Here is a 20,191-nt window from a genome sequence, read left to right as displayed (position 1 = left end):
AGGGAGGGTGGTTATACAGGGGCTGCAGTAGCAGTCTCTGGTCTTGCTGCCTTTCCCGCATTAGATCCACCATGCAGCGGAGCATGTCAATTTGCTCCCTCATGAGCTTGACCGTAGCGTCCTGACTGCTCTCATCGCGCGCGTCCCTCTTTTGTTCATGTTTCTGTAATGCTTTACGTGACTCCGCAGTTGTTTGCCTCCAAACATTCAGCTGGGCCCTATCAGTGCGGGAGGACTGCATGAGCTCGGTGAACTTGTCTTCCCGAGTTCATTTTTTCCCGAGTTCATTTGGTCCAGCCTCTGGGGCGGAGTAGATAGGGGCCGCACTGAAACATTTGCACCTGCAGGAGGAGAAAAAGGGAGGGTACTATTTTAAAATATACATTTCAGAGAACAAAGGGGACACTTTGGTGTGAGTAAGCCATCACACACAGCCGGGCAACAGAATTCAGCTTGCAGGCAGCCTAGGGGCACGTGGGGTTCTGCTTCTTCTACATTCATTTAAATGTTTTCAAACTGCTGGGACCCCTTTCCCACCGCAAGCAATGCCTGGTGGGTTTGCCATAAAGGAGGGTCTGCAGGCTCTCTGGGATGATCACTCCACACAACCCCCAACCCCCACCCACCTCCTGCACCCACTGTGTGGCTCTGATGAGGCTCTGAGCAGGTGTGAGCCCTTTAAACTATACATGAGCAGCCCAGCACATCTGGGTTTCCCCCCCACCACGTGGCTCCAATCAGGCTTTCACTCACCAGAAGTACCTTCTCCAGGGTCATGGTCCAGGAGCCCACCTTGGGAGTGGGGGGAGGCTATTGGCTCCAGCATTAAGCATAGTTCTTGGCTGGGGGGAAAACGGATTCCCCACTTCCCACCTGTGAACTGTCCTCCTCCTGCTCCTCCTCTTCGTCCTCCAATGACTCTTCCTCCTCGCTCCATGCAACTCCCCCCTTGCAGGTGTCCACGGACATTGGTGGGGTAGTGGTGGTGTCACCCCCCCCATAATTGCATGGAGCTCATGGTAGGAGTGAAATTTTTGCGGCTGTGACCTAGTGCGCCTATTTGTCTCCCTGGCTTTTTGGTATGCTTGCCTGAGCTCCTTGATTTTTGTACGACACTGATCTGTGTCCCTGGAATAGCCTCTTTCCATCATGGTCCTGGAGACTTTAGCATATGTATTTGTGTTCCTTTTTTTGGAACCAAGTATCTGAGGGGTAGCTGTGTTAGTCTGGATCTGTAAAAGCAGCAAAGAATCCTGTGGCACCTTATAGACTAACAGACGTTTTGGAGCATGAGCTTTCATGCTAGAGCTCATCTGTGAATCCGGGACTGCGTGATCTCTTGTGATGGTGAACTCTGCATGGTCTTCTGTGATGGTGGACTGTGCTGACAGTCACCTGTGCAGATGGTGACCAAACAGGAAATGAAATTCAAAAGTTCCCAGGGTTTTTCCTGCCCACCTGGCTAATGCATCGGAGTTGAAAGTGTTGTCCAGAGCGGTCACAAGGGAGGATTCTGGGATAGCTCCCGGAGGCCAATAACGTTGCATTGCATCCACAATACCTTTAACCCAGGATTGCAATCTTGATTTAAGCGCTACTCCACTTGCTGAGGTGGAGTACAGAAATTGATTTAAAGAGCCCTTTAAATCGAAAAAGCCGGTTTGGTCATGTGGAAGGAATCATTTTTTTTCTAATTAACTTGGCTAATTCTGAAATAACAGACTAGTGTAGACCAAGCCTAACTCCATGCAGATCATCTCCATTTATTTCACATTAGTGGTGAGATTTTCAATGGGGGATTTCAATGGGGGTGGATAGCCTGAGGTTTTCATAGCTGCCCGGATGATTTAGGCAAAGTTATAATCTAGGAGTCTCTGCATGTTTTTGTGAAAGCCACATATTTACTGACTGCTTTGCTCAAGGCTTCCTTGACCTCTCTGTTTCTCAGGCTGTAGATGAGGGGGTTTACCAGGGGAGTCAGGACTGTGTAGCAAACAGAGAGCACTTTGTTTAGAAAGCTTAATGTGTTGCGTTTCGGTAGCATGTAGACAATCATTAGGGTTCCATAGTAAATCGTCACCACGATGAGGTGAGAGGAGCAGGTGGAAAATGCCTTTTGCCTCCCGGTGGTGGAAGGGATTGTCAGGATGGTGGTGAGGATACACACATAGGATGTCAGGGTTAGTAGGAATGGAGGCAGGGTGAATACACAGGATAGTACGAAATCTAGCAATATGGTAAGGTGTGTGTCACTGCAGGAGAGTTTTATCAATGGGATGAGATCACAGTAGAAATGGTCAATTTTATTCGGGCCACAGAATATTAAGTGAGACATGAATAATACAAATATGGCAGTAGCCAAACAACCATTCAACCATGACCCAGCAGCCAACTGGAGGCAAAATCTGGTATTCATAAGAGCTGAATAATGCAGGGGTTTACATATCGCTAAATACCGATCATAAGACATCGCTGCTAGGAGACAGCATTCTGTACCTACCAGAGCAGAAAAGAAATACAGTTGTGAGAAACAGCCATTGAATGAGATGGTTTTGTCCCCAGTCAGGAGACTGACCAGCATCCTGGGCAGGGTGGTGGAGGTGTAGCAGGTCTCCAGGCAGGACAAGTTCCCCAGGAAGAAGTACATGGGGGTGTGAAGGTGCTGATCAGCGACAACTAGTGCAATGATGAGGATGTTCCCAGTCACAGTTGCCATGTAGCTCACTAGGAACATCACAAAGAGTAGAATTTGCAGGTCAGGGAGATCCCCAAATCCCAGGAGGATAAATTCTGTGACAGCTGTTTGATTTCTCCAGTCTCTGTCTGCCATGGGTTGAGTCAAGGAACAAGAAAACCAACTGTGCAATGGAACTGGAAGAACACAGAGTTAAAAGTTAATCAAGTCTTGTGAATTACTTGAGTAAATATTCAGAAACTTCCCTCCCATTCCTGGTTACAGGCTGAAAGTTTAAGACTAAATTTAGACATCAGAGCTAAGTGCCAGGAGTTTCATTCCGAGGACAGAACATTGGTATCCACGAAGACCTCATTCTGCCATATCAGAGCAATGACTAATATAATAGTCCATTTCTCTGGTAGCCGAGTACTGATATGACAGATCAGACCACCTCTTTATTTACTGTCATATCCCATCTAGTAACTTACTGGACCTTAACAATTATGCTTAAATACAATATTTCACTTCTGGCAATGACCAGAATCATGCCATGACTTAGGAGTCAAAATCAATAAATACATCAACCAATATTTTGCAGTGAGATTTCCAGTGCAGTTTGGTATCCTTAGGCACGATCTTCTCTTAGAACTAATGGAAATTAATCTAACCATATATTCTGGTATATTCAGCATTTCAGTGCACTGTAGGAGAAGGAATAATTTTCACCCTCTCACAAGAGATCGGTATATACCATAAATTCTGAAGTGGAGTAAATTCTCCCTTAGTTCCTGCCGTTGTGATGGTGACATTGTCATAGACTAACAATGCCTTTTCTGTTGCCTAATGTTGACTATATAGCAGTAATAAAATACAGATATTTGGAGGATGGATCTTAGGAAGGGGCAGAACCAGGTTCTTGTGCAAACCTAACTGGGGAGTGACCCTCCGGACTCCATAATGATTGTGGGATGAAAATACAGGAACAAGAAAAGCAGTAGAGGGTTTGGGGGAAAAGATGCTGTCCCTGAATTCAGAGTCTAGAAACAACCTGGCCAGGGCTGGCCTTACCATGAAATGAACTGAGGTGGCCACCTTAGGTGCCAGACTGTATGTGTGCGTGGGAGTGGGGTGCCACTAGGACCCAGAGTTTAGAAAATTGTGTCTGCTGCTGGTGCATACGTATTCTCTCTGCTCTAGATGCACAGAGATGGTGGAGTGCTGTGCAGGACGAAGAAGGGCACAAGAGACATAACAGGTAGGCAGGAGAAAAGCTGAGAGGGAATAACAGAAAGCAGCAGGAGCTTCAGGGAGAGAGAGAGGAGGAGGACCCTCTTATGTACCTCTCTAGCACCCCCAGGAGCCTGGACTGATTAACACCAGTTCTCAGGCAGCTTCTTGTTTCCTGCTGCTTCCCTGAACCCACTTGAGGAGAACCGGCAGCCATCTGAAGTAGTAGGAGCCAGTTAGGCCCTTGAGACGCTGATATCTTCCCTCACTCAGGCCTTGCTACCAGCCTGCTTATTTGTCCCCTTCAATTGAGTGTGGAGAGCCACTCTAGCTGGCACAAACAGCAGTCATGAGTGAAAGAAGAAAACGCCCCTCTGGGGCAGCATTCAGAAAAAGAAAGCAAAGGAAGCTTTTCTACAGGAAAGAGCAGGAAGGAGCTCTCCTGAGATACATAGACACAAATGTTCATGGTGAGTCTTCCGGCCCCAGTGAGGATGTGAGAGGTGAGGAGATGCCTAATCTTCCAGTTAGTCAGAGTGCAGGTGACCTGGCAGCTACTGCAGCATCCATATCTCCATCTCAAATGGATGTAAATATGCACATTCCTAAAGAAAAGTGTAGATCAGAGAAGAGTGTGGTGGAGGCGCAAGAAACAGCAGCTGCTGAGTTTCGTTCCTTAACTTTAGATGATCCAGGACTGTGGACCGATTTGAGCAATAGCCTTAGGGACTTCCTTGTACTGCATGGGCCACAGCAAGTGAAAAACTTCATGTTCCCCAAAGACAATGAAAATAGAGGTTTCCATCCAACGCATTACTGGTGTGAAATCCTCAATGGTGACAAAGTGGAGAGGCCATGGCTTATGTACTCAAAATCCAAGAATGCTGCATACTCTTTTTGTTGCAAACTCTTCCAGTCTAATGTTCCAGCCACATTGGGTTCCATAGGAACAAAGGATTGGAAAAATCTGGCTAAAAATCTGCCATGCCATGAGACTGTAGCAAATCACCAGAAAGCATTCCATAGGTGGAAAGAGCTTGAGATGAGACTACTGTTAAAGGTCACCATAGATGATCAGCATCAAGAGAAGATTGCATCAGAGTCTCTTTACTGGCAAAATGTTCTGAAAAGGCTCATTGCCATTGTGAGAATGCTTGCTACCCAAAACCTAGCACTGTGTGGAACTTCAGATCAGCTGTATATGCCAAACAATGGAAACTTCCTTCAAACTGTGGAGCTGATGGCTGAGTTTGATGCTGTACTCCGGGAGCATCTAAGAAGAGTCACCACCCAAGAAATGTACACACACCACTACCTTGGAAAAACAGTTCAAAATGAGATCATATAGTTACTGGCAACAAAAGTCAAACAGAAGATTGTGGCAGATCTGAAGTCAGCAAGATATTACTCTGTTATTCTGGACTGCAAACCTGACAGCCATGCGGAACAATTGACTTGAATGGTGCGTTTTTTAACAACAACAGAACCTAGTGAAAATGTCCCTGCAATAGTGACTGTCAGACAGCATTTTCTAGAATTTACTGACATTGATGATACTTCAGGAGCTGGTATGACAAATGTGCTTCTTAAAAAGCTGTAAGATACGGGAATTGCGACAGCTGACATGAGACGTCAGGGCTACGATAATGGTGCCAACATGATAGGAAAGAACAGAGGAGTGCAGACATGGATCCTAGAGTTAAACTCTCGAGCTTATTTTGTCCCATGCAGTTTTCATTTATTGAACTTGTGGTCAGCGATGCAGCATTAGCTTCTAGTGAGGCTGCTGAATGTTTTAATGTAATCCAAAGCATCTATGTATTTTTTGCTGCATCAACTCATCGATGGCAAATTTTGAAGCAACATCTGGGAACATCCTCTCTGACACTGAAATCACTGAGTGCCACACGATGGGAAAGTTGAGTGTAGATGATAAAGCCTATCAAACACCAAATTGGGAAGATAAATGATGCCATAGTTGCCATTATGGAGGATAATGCTATGACAGGAACTGTTCGTTGGAGAACAGTGGCAGAGGGAAATGGAATCACCAGAAACATAAATAACTTCAAATTTCTGCGTGGCTTAGTGTTGTGGCATGACATACTGTTTGAAATAAATGTTGTAAGTAAGAGACTACAAGGTGTTGACCTTGATAGATCTGGAGCAATGGAACAACTGGACAAAGCAAAGTCATACCTACAGCCTTACCAGTCTGATGAGGGATTTCAAACCGTTCTGAAGAATGCTATTAGTAGGGAGCAGTTCACATCTTTGCAACCAAGAAAGCACAGAAAGCACCACTTTGATTATTCAAACAGATAAAAATGTCAGTGTTAATTTTCAAATGTGTGGACAGCAAATGTAACTTTTCTTTTCTACATAGTAAAGTGTTACTTAAAATTTTTGAACAAGGCATTTTAAGTTGTTTGTTCTCCTTTACTGGGGCCGGTAGCAGAGCAGTACCATGAGAGGAGTAGAACAGGAAGAAGGCAGAACTGAGACCTTTCAAAGTTTGGCCCAAGTGAGGGGGCATGGGAGCATCATTTGAGCTCCCCGCCTCAGGTGACAAAATGTTGTGGACTGGCCCTGAATCTGGCATCTGTGATCCTGGCTAGTAAGACTCTAGCACCACTTCCCACCCCATTGGGGCACACACTGAGCCAGATCCCCCGCTGATGTAAGTCAAGGTAGCTCCATTTGTGACAGTGGCACATATCCCCAACTGAGGACCTGTCACAATACATGGATCTCAAGCTCCATCTCTATGAATGCTGACTGGCACTGCGGTGGGAAAGTGAGGCTAAAACTGCTAATATTCACCTGAAGAAGAGCTCTGTGTTGCTCAAAAGCTTCTCTCGTTCACCAACAGAAGTTGGTCCAATAAAAGATATTACCTCACCCACCTTGTCCATCTAATATTCACAAAGCACATTCATACCTCTGTTTGGTGGTAGTATAGAAATACAGTCAGGAAGATGGTGCTCACCTGTAACCACAACATAGCCCAAGCTTGAAGTGATGAGCTCTTACTTCTCAGGGCCTGGCCACCAGGACTCGTGATCCTCAGCTGATTCTTGTCTCTCCTCTTTATGCAGAAACTGGATTTTCTCAATGAAGAGACCTGCAGTTACCCTGAGGAATGAGCAGGTACATTTGATCTACCTTTGGAAAATGAGCTTCTCCTTCAATTTACAAAATGTAAATGCTCCCTTATATTTGTATTCAGTCTTCACTTCTTAATACTATCCCACTTCAACCTTTCTCCCACTTGGTTCATTTTGTGTCTCCAAAGCTTTGTGGCTAACAATGCCCAGCGGGACTTGTACAGTGTGACTTGTATAACTGCAACTTTTTTTAAGTCTAATGATCCTATATGGAAAATATTTTGATGATAAACAAACACCAGCTTATATTTTTGGGAGATGCCTGTCCAAGGTGATGTTATATTGTATTCCCACCACACTGCTATTAATATTAAATATGTGATTCCATCTAGTGTGTACTTCTGTAAATAGCTACTCATGTCTCACTCTTACAACTTGCTGCAGCGTAGTGGCCATTTGACAGTATAACTTTCGCATTATTAAAGGTTTCAGAGTAGCAGCGGTGTTAGTCTGTATCCGCAAAAGAACAGGAGTACTTGTGGCACCTTAGAGACTAACAAATTTATTTGAGAAAAAGCTAATTTGCATATCAATTTGAGTACAGCAGTTTCTCGTTGGAGTCTGTTTTTGAAGCTTCAAACAGACTCTAACAAGAAATTAGATGCAATCAACTTAGATTCAATGTTTGTAATGGCGCAGCCATTCCCAGTTTCTATTCAAGCCTATCTCCCCATGTAAGTATTCTCACACTTCTTATCAAACTGTTTGTACTGGGCTATCTTGATTATCACTTCAAAAGTCTTTTTCTCTTACTTAATTGGCCTCTCAGAGTTGGTAAGACAACCACCACCTTTTCATGCTCTCTGTATGTTTATATATATCTCCTCACTATATGTTCCATTCTATGCATCTGAAGAAGTGGGCTGTAGCTCACAAAAGCTAATGCTCAAATAAATGTGTTAGTCTCTAAGGTGCAACAAGTACTCCTGTTCTTTTTTTAAAATCGATTGGTCTTTAGTCAATATTTCTGCAACACCCCCCCCCACACTCATTTCCTGTACTCTGCTGCAATCTAGTGGTCATTTCCCAGCATGACACCCATTTATTCTGCTCGCCTCTAGTAGTGGATTATTCTTGCTATAATCTGCCTCTTTCTAGTTCTTGACTCTTGTCACATGCTGACCATTATTTAGTACAGGCAGTCCTCGACTTTATGACGTTTGAGTTAAGATGAAGGGCACGTATGATGTTTATACATTTTAATATAAAATCAACTTTAAAATGCTGGTTTCGACTTTACAATGATCCCCCCTTCATAACATTGTATGTATGGAAAAATGAGTTCTGAGTTAGGACTTTTCGATTTAAGATGCGATTTTCAGGAAACAATTGTGTCTTAAGTCCGAGGACTGCCTCTATAATAGCCCATTTCTCACTCCTCAACATCTGCTACTATCATTACATACATAGAAGTCCTTTTTCTCTTCAGGGCCCATTCCTCACCACTTATATTCCATTGTACAGCGTCACCTCCCTTTCTACTTCCCTCTGATGGTCATTTGGCATCAAAACTTCTCCTTTCTTGCCCTTCCGCTTTGATTGTTATCCATTGGCCATTGGTCAGCACGGCTGCACCTTTTCTATTCCTCTGCCCGCTAGTGACCCTAGAGAGCATAATCACGTGTTTCCTCATTTCTGACCTACTGATAGGTGTGCACTCTTCCAAATTAGAGCCACAGAGAACCAAATCGTAGAACAGTTTGAATGGAACATTAATGGCTACAACAGCACATACGACCGTAGAAGCTCTCAAAGGTTTAGCAGGGGTTTCCCATCAGTTCAGTGCATTTCTGTTGCTGTGGCATCTGTTTCCAGTGGAAATACATAGATTGAACCTACCATAACAGAATCTCAGTGGCTTTCCAGGCTGAGATTCTCAGAGGCATACAAGGGAGTTAAAAAGTGAGGAGTCCGGTGGCATTCTGAAGACTCATTGTTTTGTGAATACAGACTAACACGGCTACCCTTGATAAGGGAGTTAAGTATTCAACTGTCATTTCAAAGGGATTTGGTTCCTTGGAAAATCCTTTCTTCAGTGCTGAAATTCTGTCGTTCTCACTGGTGCCCAGTTCCTCTGCCTCTGGCCAAGCCCTGAAGTGCTCTCAGTGACTGAGCCAGCACTGCCATTTTGGCACCACAGGATTTCTGCCCGTTGGTAGGTGGTAGCCACTTCCTCTCAACATAGGTTGCCTCATTCTCTGAGGAGAGGACCCTGTGAGGAGCAGAGTTGTCTATGGCACCTGGGGCTTGCTGGACACGGTGCCCTGAGAGCTAGTTCTCTCGGGATGAGCACTTGTTGCAGTCAGTTTTGGGGACACTCATTGTAACAGGCCCCTTCCCTTTGAACTGCTCTGTGCCCTAAATGCCACAGGCCAAGTCCCTCTTCGCTGACCATTTGACAGACCCGACCCCAGGAATGGCCTCAGTTCTACGGATGCCCTGGCAACCCCCAGCTGGGTCTGGACAGTCCCAGTGGCCCTGGTTTGTGAGTCTACCTCTTTGTGTGCCCAACCTCCCTGCCTCCAAGGGCCCGGTGAGCCTGGTCCTGGTGCTTTGCCAGAGCTGGACACAGCTAGGCTTAGCCCAGGTAAGAAGTATGAAGCTGCACCTGGTGAAGTATCCAGAGATCACTGCTGAGGCCTGGTTGTTTGCATCTGGTCTGTGTGAGAGCAATGGTGGTAGCTGGTTTGCAGGGGGATACGGTGAGGATGGCATTAAGCACAATTTCAGGGGTGGCTGATTTCCCAGGCTTATGTCCCTACCTATACTGCACCAGGACTTAGTATTTTTATTGTCCAAACATAAATTTTGATCAAAAATGGCTTTTTTCTGAAAATAAAAATTGGTCAAAAAATTTTCTTCACTCCGTGTCTAAAAATCTCCATGATGGGAACATGGTTATGGCAACTTCCTTCCCTTGGCCCTCCACTTAGATGAATAACACTGACCTGAGCTCTGCCTGGATTCTACACTGTGTCTTTAGGGGCATAAGAAATGGTCTGTAGCAACCAAAATGTCATCCACTGTGTTTTATTTGTATTAGATTGTCTAAATTTGATTACAAGACTTTATTATCTAACAAACAACAAACAGGGGTCAAGCACAGTGCCCCAGTGGTCAGTCCTGGGGCTGGTTTTGTTCAACATCTTTATTAATTATCTGGATGTTGGGATGAATTGCACCCTCAGCAAGTTCACAGATGACACTAAGATGAGGAGAGAGATAGGTATGCTGGAGGGTAGGGATAGGGTCCAGAATGACCTAGACAAATTGGAGGATTGGGCCAAAAGAAATCTGATGAGGTTCAGCAAGGACAAGTGCAGAGTCTTGCACTTAGGACGGAAGAATCCCATTCACTGCTACAGACTAGGGACCGACTGGCTAAGCAGCAGTTCTGCAGAAAAGGACCTAGGAGTTACAGTGTGCCCTTGTTGCCGAGAAGGCTATCCGCATTTTGGGCTGTATAAGTAGGGGCATTACCAGCAGATCGAGGGACCTGATCATTCCCCTCTATTTGACATTGGTGGGGCCTCATCTGGAGTACTATGTCCAGGTTTGGGCCCCACACTACAAGAAGGATGTGGAAAAATTGGAAAGAGTACAGTGGAGGGCAACAAGAATGATTAGGGGGCTGGAGCACATGATTTATGAGGAGAGACTGAGGGAACTGGGAATATTTAGCTTGCAGAAGAGAAGAATGAGGGGGGATTTGATAACTGCTTTCAACTACCTGAAAGAGGGTTCCAAAGAAGATGGAGCTAGACTTTTCTCAGTGGTACCAGATGACAGAACAAGGAGTAATGGTATCTAGTTGAGTGGGGGAGGTCTAGGTTGGATATTAGGAAACATTATTTCACTAGGAGGGTAGTGAAGTACTGGAATAGGTTACTAGGAAAGTGGTGGAATCTCCTTCCTTAGAGGTTTTTAAGGTCACGCTTGACAAAGCCCTGACTGGGTTGATTTAGTTGGGGATTGGCCCCGCTTTGAGCAGGGGGTTGGACTAGATGACCTCCTGAGGTCCCTTCCAACCCTGATATTCTATGATTCTGTGGCTCCCTCAGCTTTCCCAAAACACACCAGCTTCAGGGACACAAAACTCTTGTTTTCCCCCTTGCTGGTTTTCACTGTGTCACTAGTTTTTGCAGTCCCCTGCAGTCTTGTTCAGTTCCCTTCTCTTTTCTCACGGTTGGCTGGAGTTGGGTGAGATACAGATACAGCTGCAGGTTTATCAGGGGTATTGTATCAGTCCAGTGCATTTCTGTTTCCAACAGAAATGCATAGATTGAACCTACTAGTGGCTCTCCAGGCGGAGATTCTCACAGGTGCCTAATGGAGTTACTCACCCAAATCCCTGTGAAATGGGAGTTGGGCACTTAACTCCATTAGGGCCCTTGGAAAATCCTTCATGCACTGCTGAAGTCCTTTTGTTCTCACCAGTGCCCAGCTCCCTTGCCTCTGGCCAAGCCCTGACATGCTCCCAGTGACTGAGCCAGCACTGCCATTTTGGCATCACAGGAATTCTTCCCATTGGTATGTGATAGACACTTCCTCTCTCCATAGGTTGCCTCACACCCTGAGGAGAGGGCACTGAGTGCAGTGGAGCTGTCTAAGGCACTTAGGACAGACTAGACACTGTGTACTGAGAACTGCCACTCTTGCGACGGGCACTTTTTGTAGTCATTTTTGGGGACCCCCAATGTAACAGTTCCCCTTCCTTTAAACTGCTCTGTGCCATTGGCAGGAGCAGAGCAGCTGATGCCCTGCAGGGCCACAGGGCAAGTCCCTCCTTGGTGACTGTTTGACAGACCTGAACCCCAATAATGTCCTCAGTTCTATGTGTGCCCTGGCTAACTCCCAGCTGGGTCTGGACAGTCCCAGTGGCCCTGGCTTGTGAGTCTACCTCTTTGTTTGCCCAACCTCCATGGGCCCAGTGAGCCTGGTGCTGGTGCTTTGCTAGAGCTGGTCACAGCCGGGTGTAGCCCACGTAAGATCTATGAAGTTGTTCCTGGTGAAGTGTCCTGATGGTATGATGGCATTTTTCTGCTTGGGCCTGGCTATTTGCATCTGGCCTGTCTGAGAGCAGTGAAGGCAATAAGCACCATTTCAGGGGTGGCAAATTTCCCAAGCTTACGTGCATATTTTTATTGTCCAACCATTAATTTTGATCAAAAATTGCTTTTTTTACAGAAATAAAAAAATGGTTTAAATTGTCTTCACTCTGCCTGGTGCCCAGTTAAAAACTCCATGATGAGAATGTGGTTATGGCCACTTCCCTCCCTGGTCCTTCCAGTTAGACGGACAACACTGTCCTGAGCTCCAGCTGGATAATCCATTTCATGTTTAGGGGCGTAAAAAAACTATCTGCAGAAACAAACATGACGTCACCCATTGTGTTTTGCTTGTATTTGACTGTCTGAATTTGATTACAAGACTTTATTATCTAACATAGACATAGGTGCCAACTCTGTGAGTGCTCCGGGGCTGGAGCACCCACGTGGAAACAATTAGTGGGTGCTCTGCACCCACCGACAGCCAAGTTCCCCTCACCACCTGCCCCACCTCCTCCTCCCCTGAGTGCACTGCATCCCCGCTCTTCCCCCTACCTACAAGCCCTTCCCGCCCAGCCTCCGCCAAACACCTGTTTGGCAGCATTAGTACACTCTGGGAGGGAGGGGCAACGTGGTGTGTTCAGGGGAGGAGGTGGGGAAGAGGAGGGGCTGGGGCGGGGATTTCGGGAAAGAGTTGTAGGGAGGGGTTGGAGTGGGGATGGGGAAGGGGTGGGGTCTCATGAAAGGTGTGGAGTTGGGGTGGGGCCAGGGAGGGCAAGCACCCACAGTAAAGCGGGGAAGTCGGAGCCTATAAACATAGAGACAAAATGAACAGGGGATATACACGGGGATTTACTTGGGTAATTAGTGGTTTTTGTGCCTTACGCTATGTCAGCTGTGTGCATTTTCAGATGCTGTACAAGTTCATCCTATAGGGTAAACATTTAGCCAAGGCCATGCAGAAAAATACCATCACACTGGGTGCATCAATGCTGAACATGAGAGAGTGACAAAGCTGTCCGCAACCGCCCTTTCCTATATGTTGGGTTACATGGACACAGCACAGAAACATAAACATTCTATCTCAGTAACTCCATACATATCATCTCAATTTTTTTCATATTAGTACTGAGATATCCAATGGGAGTTTTCAACTTAATATCAATGGGGGCTGATTGCCTAAATCACCCAGGCAGCTTGAAAACTTCAGGCTAAGTCTCAGACCGTTTTTCAGAAAGCCACATATTTACTGACCGCTTTTCTCAAGGCTTCTTTGACTTCTCTGTTTCTCAGGCTGTAGATGAGTGGATTTACCAGGGGAGTCATGACTGTGTAGAAAAGAGAGAGCACTTTGTTCAGGAGGCTTAATGTATTGTGTTTTGGAAGCACATAGACAATCATTAGGGTTCCATAGTAAATTGTCACCACAATGAGATGGGAGGAGCAGGTGGAAAAGGCCTTTTGTCTCCCAGCGGTGGAAGGGATACTCAGGATGCTGGCAATGATACACACATAGGATGTCAGGGTTAGTAGGAATGGAGGCAGGATGAATACACAGGATATGATGAAATGGAACAATACGAACCAGTGTGTGTCACTGCAGGAGAGTTCCATGAATGGGATGACATCACAATAGAAATGGTCAATTTCATTCGGGCTACAGAATGTTAACTGTGATAGGAATGAGACAAAGATGGTACTAGCCCAACAACCATTTAACCAGGACCCAGCAGCCAACTGGAGACAAAACCTGGTTTTCATAAGAGTTGAATAGTGCAGGGGTTTACATATCGCTAAATACCGATCATAAGACATCACTGCTAGGAGATAGCATTCTGTACATACCAGAGAACCAAAGAAATACATTTGTATGATGCAGCCACTGAATGAGATGGTTTTGTCCCCAGTCAGAAGATTTGATAGCATCTGGGGCAGGATGGTTGAGGTGTAGCAGGTCTCCAAGCAGGACAAGTTCCCTAGGAAGAAGTACATGGGGGTGTGAAGGTGCTGATCAGCCACAACTAGTGCAGTGATGAGAATGTTCCCAGTCACGGTTGCAATGTAGACCACTAGGAACATCAGGAAGAGAAGAATTTTCAGTTCAGGGAGATCCCCGAATCCTAGGAGGATGAATTCCATGACATCTGTTTGATTTCTCCAGTCTCTGTCTTCCATGGGTTTAGTCTCGGAACAATAAAACAAACTGGGCAATTGAATTGGAAAACATAGTTAAAAGTTCATGATTTAATTCCATAAATATTCAGAAACTCCCCTTCCTCTCCTGGTTAAGGCTAAATGTAGATTTCACAGCTAAGTGTCAGGAGTCTCAGCCTGATGACAGAACACTGGTGTCCAGGTAGGTCTCCCTCTGCCATGTCAGAACAATGACTAATAAAAGAAACTATTTCTCTGGTAACCGAGTACTGATACGACAGATCAAACCATTTCTTTATCTAGTGTCATATTCCTTCCAGTGACATACAGGAGATTAACAATGATGCTTAAATGCTGTTTTTCACTTCTGGCAATGGCCAGCATCATGCCATGACTTAGGAGTCAAAATTAATAACTACATCAACTAAAATTTTGGACTGAGATTTCCAACCCAGTCTAGTGTCCTTAGGCACTGATCTCTGGTTACAATTAATGGAAATTAATATAACTATATATCCTGGTATATTCAGCATTTCAGTGCCTTGTAGGAGAAGGAATAATTTTCACCCCCTCACAAGACATCAGTTTATGCAATATATTCAGAAATGGAGTAAATTCTCCCTTAGTTCCTGTGGTTGTGATGGTGATGTGGGTCAGGGACTGGCAATGCCTTTTCTCTTTCCTGATGTTAACTGTAGCTGTAATAAAATACATCTCTTTGGGGGGTGGATCTTAGGATGGGACAGAACAAGGCTGATGTGCAACCCTAACTGGGGAGTGACCCTCTGCACTACATAATTTTTGTGGAATGATAATTCACTTGGGGGTGGGGGTGGAAGATGTTGTCCCTGAACTCAGAGTCTAGAAACAACCTGGCATGTTTGATCTGGGCTAGTAAGATTCCTTCACCACTCCCCACCCTATTGGGGGACACTGAGCCTGATCCCCAGCTGATATAATTCAAGGTATCTCCATTTGTATTAGTGGGGCAGTTCCCCAACTGAGGACCTGTACAGGACATGGATCTCAGCCTCCATCTCTGTGAAATGGTGCTATGAATGCTGACTGGCACTGCTGAGGGAAGGTGAGGCTAAAACTGTTAATATTCACCTGAAGAAGATCTCTGTGTTGCTCAAAAGCTTCTCTCGTTCACCAACAGCAGTTGGTCCAATAAAAGATATTATCTCACCCAGCTTGTCCCTCTACTATTCACAAAACACATTCATGCCTCTGTTTGTCAGTGGTATAGAAATACAGTCAAGAAGATGGTGCTCACCTGTAACCACAGCACAGCCCAAACTTGAAGCAATGAACTCTTATTTCTCAGGGTTCGGCCGCCAGGATTCAGGATCCTCAGGTGAGGTTATTGTCTCTCCTCTTTCTGCAGAAACTGGGTTTTCTCGGTGAAGATCCCTGCAATTACTTGAAGGGATGAGCAGGTGCATTTGATCTACATTTGAGCAATGAGCTTCCCCTTGGATTTACAATGTGCAAATGCTGCCTCATATTTGTATTCAGTCTTCACGGTTTTTAGTACGGTCACACTTCAACCTTTCTCCCACTTCATTGATTTGTTTGTCACCAAAGCTTTATAGCTAACAATGCCCAATGGGACATGTACAGTGTGACTTGTCTAATTGTATCTTTTATTAAGTCTAATGAGTCCATGTGGAATATATTTTAGATCATGAACAAACACCAGCTTCCATTCTTGGGAGATGCCTGTTATAATCTACTTGCCCTACCCGGTTATTAATATTCAGTATATGCTGTCACCTAATGGCCCTTTTTCTAGTAGTATAGTATTGGCTACAAAAAATCTATTGGTCACTAGTCAGTATTTCTAACACCCCCTTCAGTTCCTCTGCTCTGCTGCCATCTAGTGTTGATTTCCCAGCATGGCAGCCTGTTTCTTTTCTGTCCTCTAGTGGATTCTTCTTCTTCTCATAGCTGCATCTTTCCAGTGCTTGACTCATGTCACCTGCTGGCCATTATTGAGTATAACAGCCCATTTCTCACTCCACAACATCTGCTACTATCCACAGTTCATTACATATTGCAGATGTCCTTTTCTCTTCAGGGCCCATTTCTCACCATTTATACACTGTTATTCAACTTCACCTTCCTTTCCACTTCCTTCAGGTGGTCGTTTGACAACATAACACCTTCTTTCTTGCCCTTCCACTTTGGCTGCTATCCACTGGACAACACCGCTACATCTTTCCATTCCTCTGCCCCCTAACGACTCTAGAGTGCTTAATCACCCCTTTCCTCATTTCTTACCTACTGCTACATGTGTGCTATTCCAAAGTAGAGCCACTGAGAACCAAATCGTAGAACAGCCTGATTGCAACATTAGTGGCTGGAGTAGAGAGATCCTGAGACATAAGGCCTAAGGCCTGAACAGAAGTCAGGCCTGTCTACCATAAAGCAAAGTCAGGCTGTGAGCAGAAGAAGGATGTTACAAAACATGCCTGCTGGCAGGTTCACTCTCTGATATATAAACTTTCCCATTATTGGAAAAACAGAAGCAACCCTAAGCACTTAGCAGTCACGTAAACACATTCCAGAGGGACGGTACCAGAACACCCTAATACCAAGAATGGCAGAAGCGCACTCCCCAAAGATAAGAGGAACATGTTGACCCCTTAAAGATAAGGTCAGGATGACAGTAAGAAGGATAGAGATGTTTTGATAAGGTATTGGGTGGTGACAAACACGGCAGGGGGCAGTCACTAACTATGTCAGAGGGACAATACAAAACTTGTTTGTATCAGTGTACAAAAGAAGAGTAGCAGAGGGGTTGACTTTGTCCAGCCTAGGAGGGAACAGAAAATACCCGCTGTTCACTGATCCATATCCATTGTCACAGGCATACATATTCTAGTGTAACTATAGATATTGATCAGGGCAACTAGGACCATGTTTCATCGGCAATAAGCCTGGCTGAGTGCCTTCGCTCCTGAACTTGAGTCTGATGGATTTGTTGGGAATTTTGACCAAAGTCTGCTGTACTGGCTACCTGGCCAGAGCCAGAGCAGCACACTGTGAGAACACACACACACCGCTAAAACATCTATTGACAGTAGCTACAACAGCACCTACAACAATGGCAGCGGCTCAGAAAGTTTCAGCAGGGGTTTTCCATCCATCCAGTGTATTTCTGTTGATATGGGGTCTCTTTCCAAAGGAAATGTATAGATTGAACATAAGAACGGCCGTACCGGGTCAGACCAAAGGTCCATCTAGCCCAGTATCTGTCTACCGACAGTGGCCAATGCCGGGTACCCCAGAGGGAGTGAACCTAACAGGCAATGATCAAGTGATCTCTCTCCTGCCATCCATCTCCATCCTCTGACAAACAGAGGCTAGGGACACCATTCCTTACCCATCCTGGCTAATAGCCATTTATGGACTTAACCACCATGAATTTATCCAGTTCTCTTTTATACGCTGTTATAGGCCTTGTCTACACTACAAGACTATTTCGAATCTACTTAAGTCGAATTTGTGGATTCGACCTTATGAAGTCGAATTTGTGTATCCACACTAAATACACTAATTCGAACTTCTGAGTCCACATTAACGGGGCCGGCGTCGACTTTCGAAGCGGTGCACTGTGGGAAGCTATCCCACAGTTCCCGCAGTCCCCGCTGCCCATTGGAATGCTGGGTAGAGCTCGCAATGCCTGCTGGGGGAAAAAATGTGTCGAGGGCGGTTTTGGGATACTGTCATCATTGAACCATCAATCACGCCCTCCCTCCCTGAAAGCGCCAGCGGGAAATCTGATCGCACCCTTCTCTGGTCGGTTACAGCGCGGACGCCACAGCACTGCGAGCATGGAGCCCGCTGCGATCATCGCTGCACTTATGGCCATTGTCAACTCCTCGCACCTTATCGTCCACCTCTTCCACAGTCAGCTGTTGAGAAATCGGGCGAGGAGGCTCCGGCAGCGCGGTGAGGAGAGTGGCGCAGGCCTCTCACAAAGCAGGGTACGCCGCGCCGTGGAGATCATGGTGGCAATGGGTCAAGTTCATGGTGTGGAACGGCAATTCTGGGCCCGGGAAACAAGCACGGACTGGTGGGACCGCATAGTGCTGCAGGTCTGGGATGAAACAGAGTGGCTGCGAAACTTCAGGATGCGTAAGGGCACTTTCCTTGAACTGTGTGACTTGCTGTCCCCTGCCCTGAAGCGCAAGGACACACGGATGCGAGCAGCCCTGAGTGTGCAGAAGTGAGTGGCCATAGCCCTCTGGAAACTTGCCACGCCAGACAGCTACCGGTCAGTAGCGAACCACTTTGGCGTGGGCAAATCTACCGTGGGGGTTGCTGTGATTCAAGTAGCCCACGCAATCGTTGAGCAACTGCTCTCAAAGGTAGTGACTCTCGGAAACGTCCAGGTCATCATAGATGGCTTTGCCGCGATGGGATTCCCAAACTGCGGTGGGGCTATAGATGGGACTCACATCCCTATCCTGGCACCAGCCCACCAGGCCAGCGAGTACATTAACCGAAAGGGCTACTTTTCAATGGTGCTGCAAGCACTGGTGGACCATAGGGGACGTTTTACCAACATCTTCGTCGGGTGGGCGGGCAAGGTTCATGACGCGCGTGTGTTCAGGAACTCTGGTCTCTTCAAACGCCTCCAGGCAGGTACTTTCTTCCCGGACCACAAAATAACGGTTGGGGATGTGCAGATGCCTACAGTGATCCTCGGGGACCCGGCCTACCCGCTAATGCCCTGGCTCATGAAGCCCTATACAGGCGCCTTGGACAGTGAGAAGGAACTCTTCAACTACCGGCTGAGCAAGTGCAGAATGGTCGTAGAGTGTGCTTTCGGACGTCTCAAGGGGAGATGGCGGAGCTTACTGACTCGCTTGGACATCAGCGAAAAGAATATCCCCGTAGTTATTGCTGCTTGCTGTGTGCTTCACAATCTCTGTGAGAGCAAGGGCGAGACCTTTTTGGCCGGATGGGAGGTTGAGGCAAATCGCCTGGCTGCTGTTTACGATCAGCCAGACAACCGTGCCGAGAGAATATCCCAGCGGGAAGTGCTGTGCATCCGGGAGGCTTTGAAAGCTAGTTTCCTCGCAGAGCAGGGTAACCTGTGACTGTCCACTTGATTTTAAGAGAGCCTGATCATGGGCCTGTGTCTGTATGTGTCGAGTTAGATCTGAGCTCACAAACCCGGTTCTCCAAGTTTCCCCCACTTCCAAAGCACGTTTTAAAACTAATGAAATGTAACAGTAATTAATAATAAATCTTTCGTTGACTTTGCATTTCTGTCCTGGGTTGAAACATGGAAGCATACTGTGCTGGGTTCGGTGTGCACTGATGTACAGACCGCTTGTCCAATACAGGACGGACAGCCTCCTGCTCCTACATAGGTCTGTGGGGTGGGGGACGGTTTACAGTGGTTGTGCATGTAGGGGTGGGTTTGCAGGAATGGGTGGGTTTGCAGGAAGGGGCGAGGGGTGCCGTCTTTGGATAGGGGTTTGCATGACGGCTGTGGGCTGTGGGTTTGGGCGTTGGAAGGGGTGAGGGGTGTGGGGGAAGGGTGAGTATCTGTCCCTGGATGAGGGCTCTTTTTGGGGCTCAGGGCAGCGGAGAGGCTCGTGGCTACGGTCGAAGTGCATGGTAAGGGAAGCCTGCCTTTACATTCGGGGATGGCAGGCGCCAGGACCCTGGACAAGCATACACATCAACGAATGACCCGGGGCAGCATAAACCACACAGACTGACCCTGGTGCCTAGTGACTGCAGTCTGTGTGTGCCCTGCAGTTGACCCTGCCCCCAAGTCTGTACCCTGGTAATGTGGGCTATGCACTGCAATTAAAAATCCCCCCCCCCACACAAAGTCTTCTGACATGAGAAACGTGACGGAAACAGTGAGTAACAGCAAACCGCTTTTAATAATG

At 46.3% G+C, this 20,191-nt stretch overlaps 1 protein-coding gene across 1 annotated transcript; it reads right to left on the bottom strand.

The window, feature by feature from the left end:
* Positions 1-1,864: 1,864 nt before the first annotated feature.
* LOC123346896 (olfactory receptor 6B1-like) lies at positions 1,865-14,050 on the bottom strand. Its single transcript, XM_044984340.1, has 4 exons — positions 13,965-14,050; positions 13,374-13,447; positions 6,894-7,039; positions 1,865-2,871 (listed from the first exon to the last, which is right to left on the bottom strand). The coding sequence occupies exon 4, from the start codon at positions 2,828-2,830 to the stop codon at positions 1,865-1,867; it is 966 nt and encodes a 321-aa protein (XP_044840275.1). The 5' UTR covers positions 2,831-2,871; positions 6,894-7,039; positions 13,374-13,447; positions 13,965-14,050.
* Positions 14,051-20,191: the final 6,141 nt, after the last annotated feature.

The sequence above is a fragment of the Mauremys mutica genome, chromosome 12 (genome assembly GCF_020497125.1).
Source record: "Mauremys mutica isolate MM-2020 ecotype Southern chromosome 12, ASM2049712v1, whole genome shotgun sequence".
Classification (NCBI taxonomy): Eukaryota; Metazoa; Chordata; order Testudines; family Geoemydidae; genus Mauremys; species Mauremys mutica.
The sequence above is the reverse complement of the archived record's forward strand: the minus strand, read 5'-3'. Positions and strand labels throughout refer to the sequence as shown.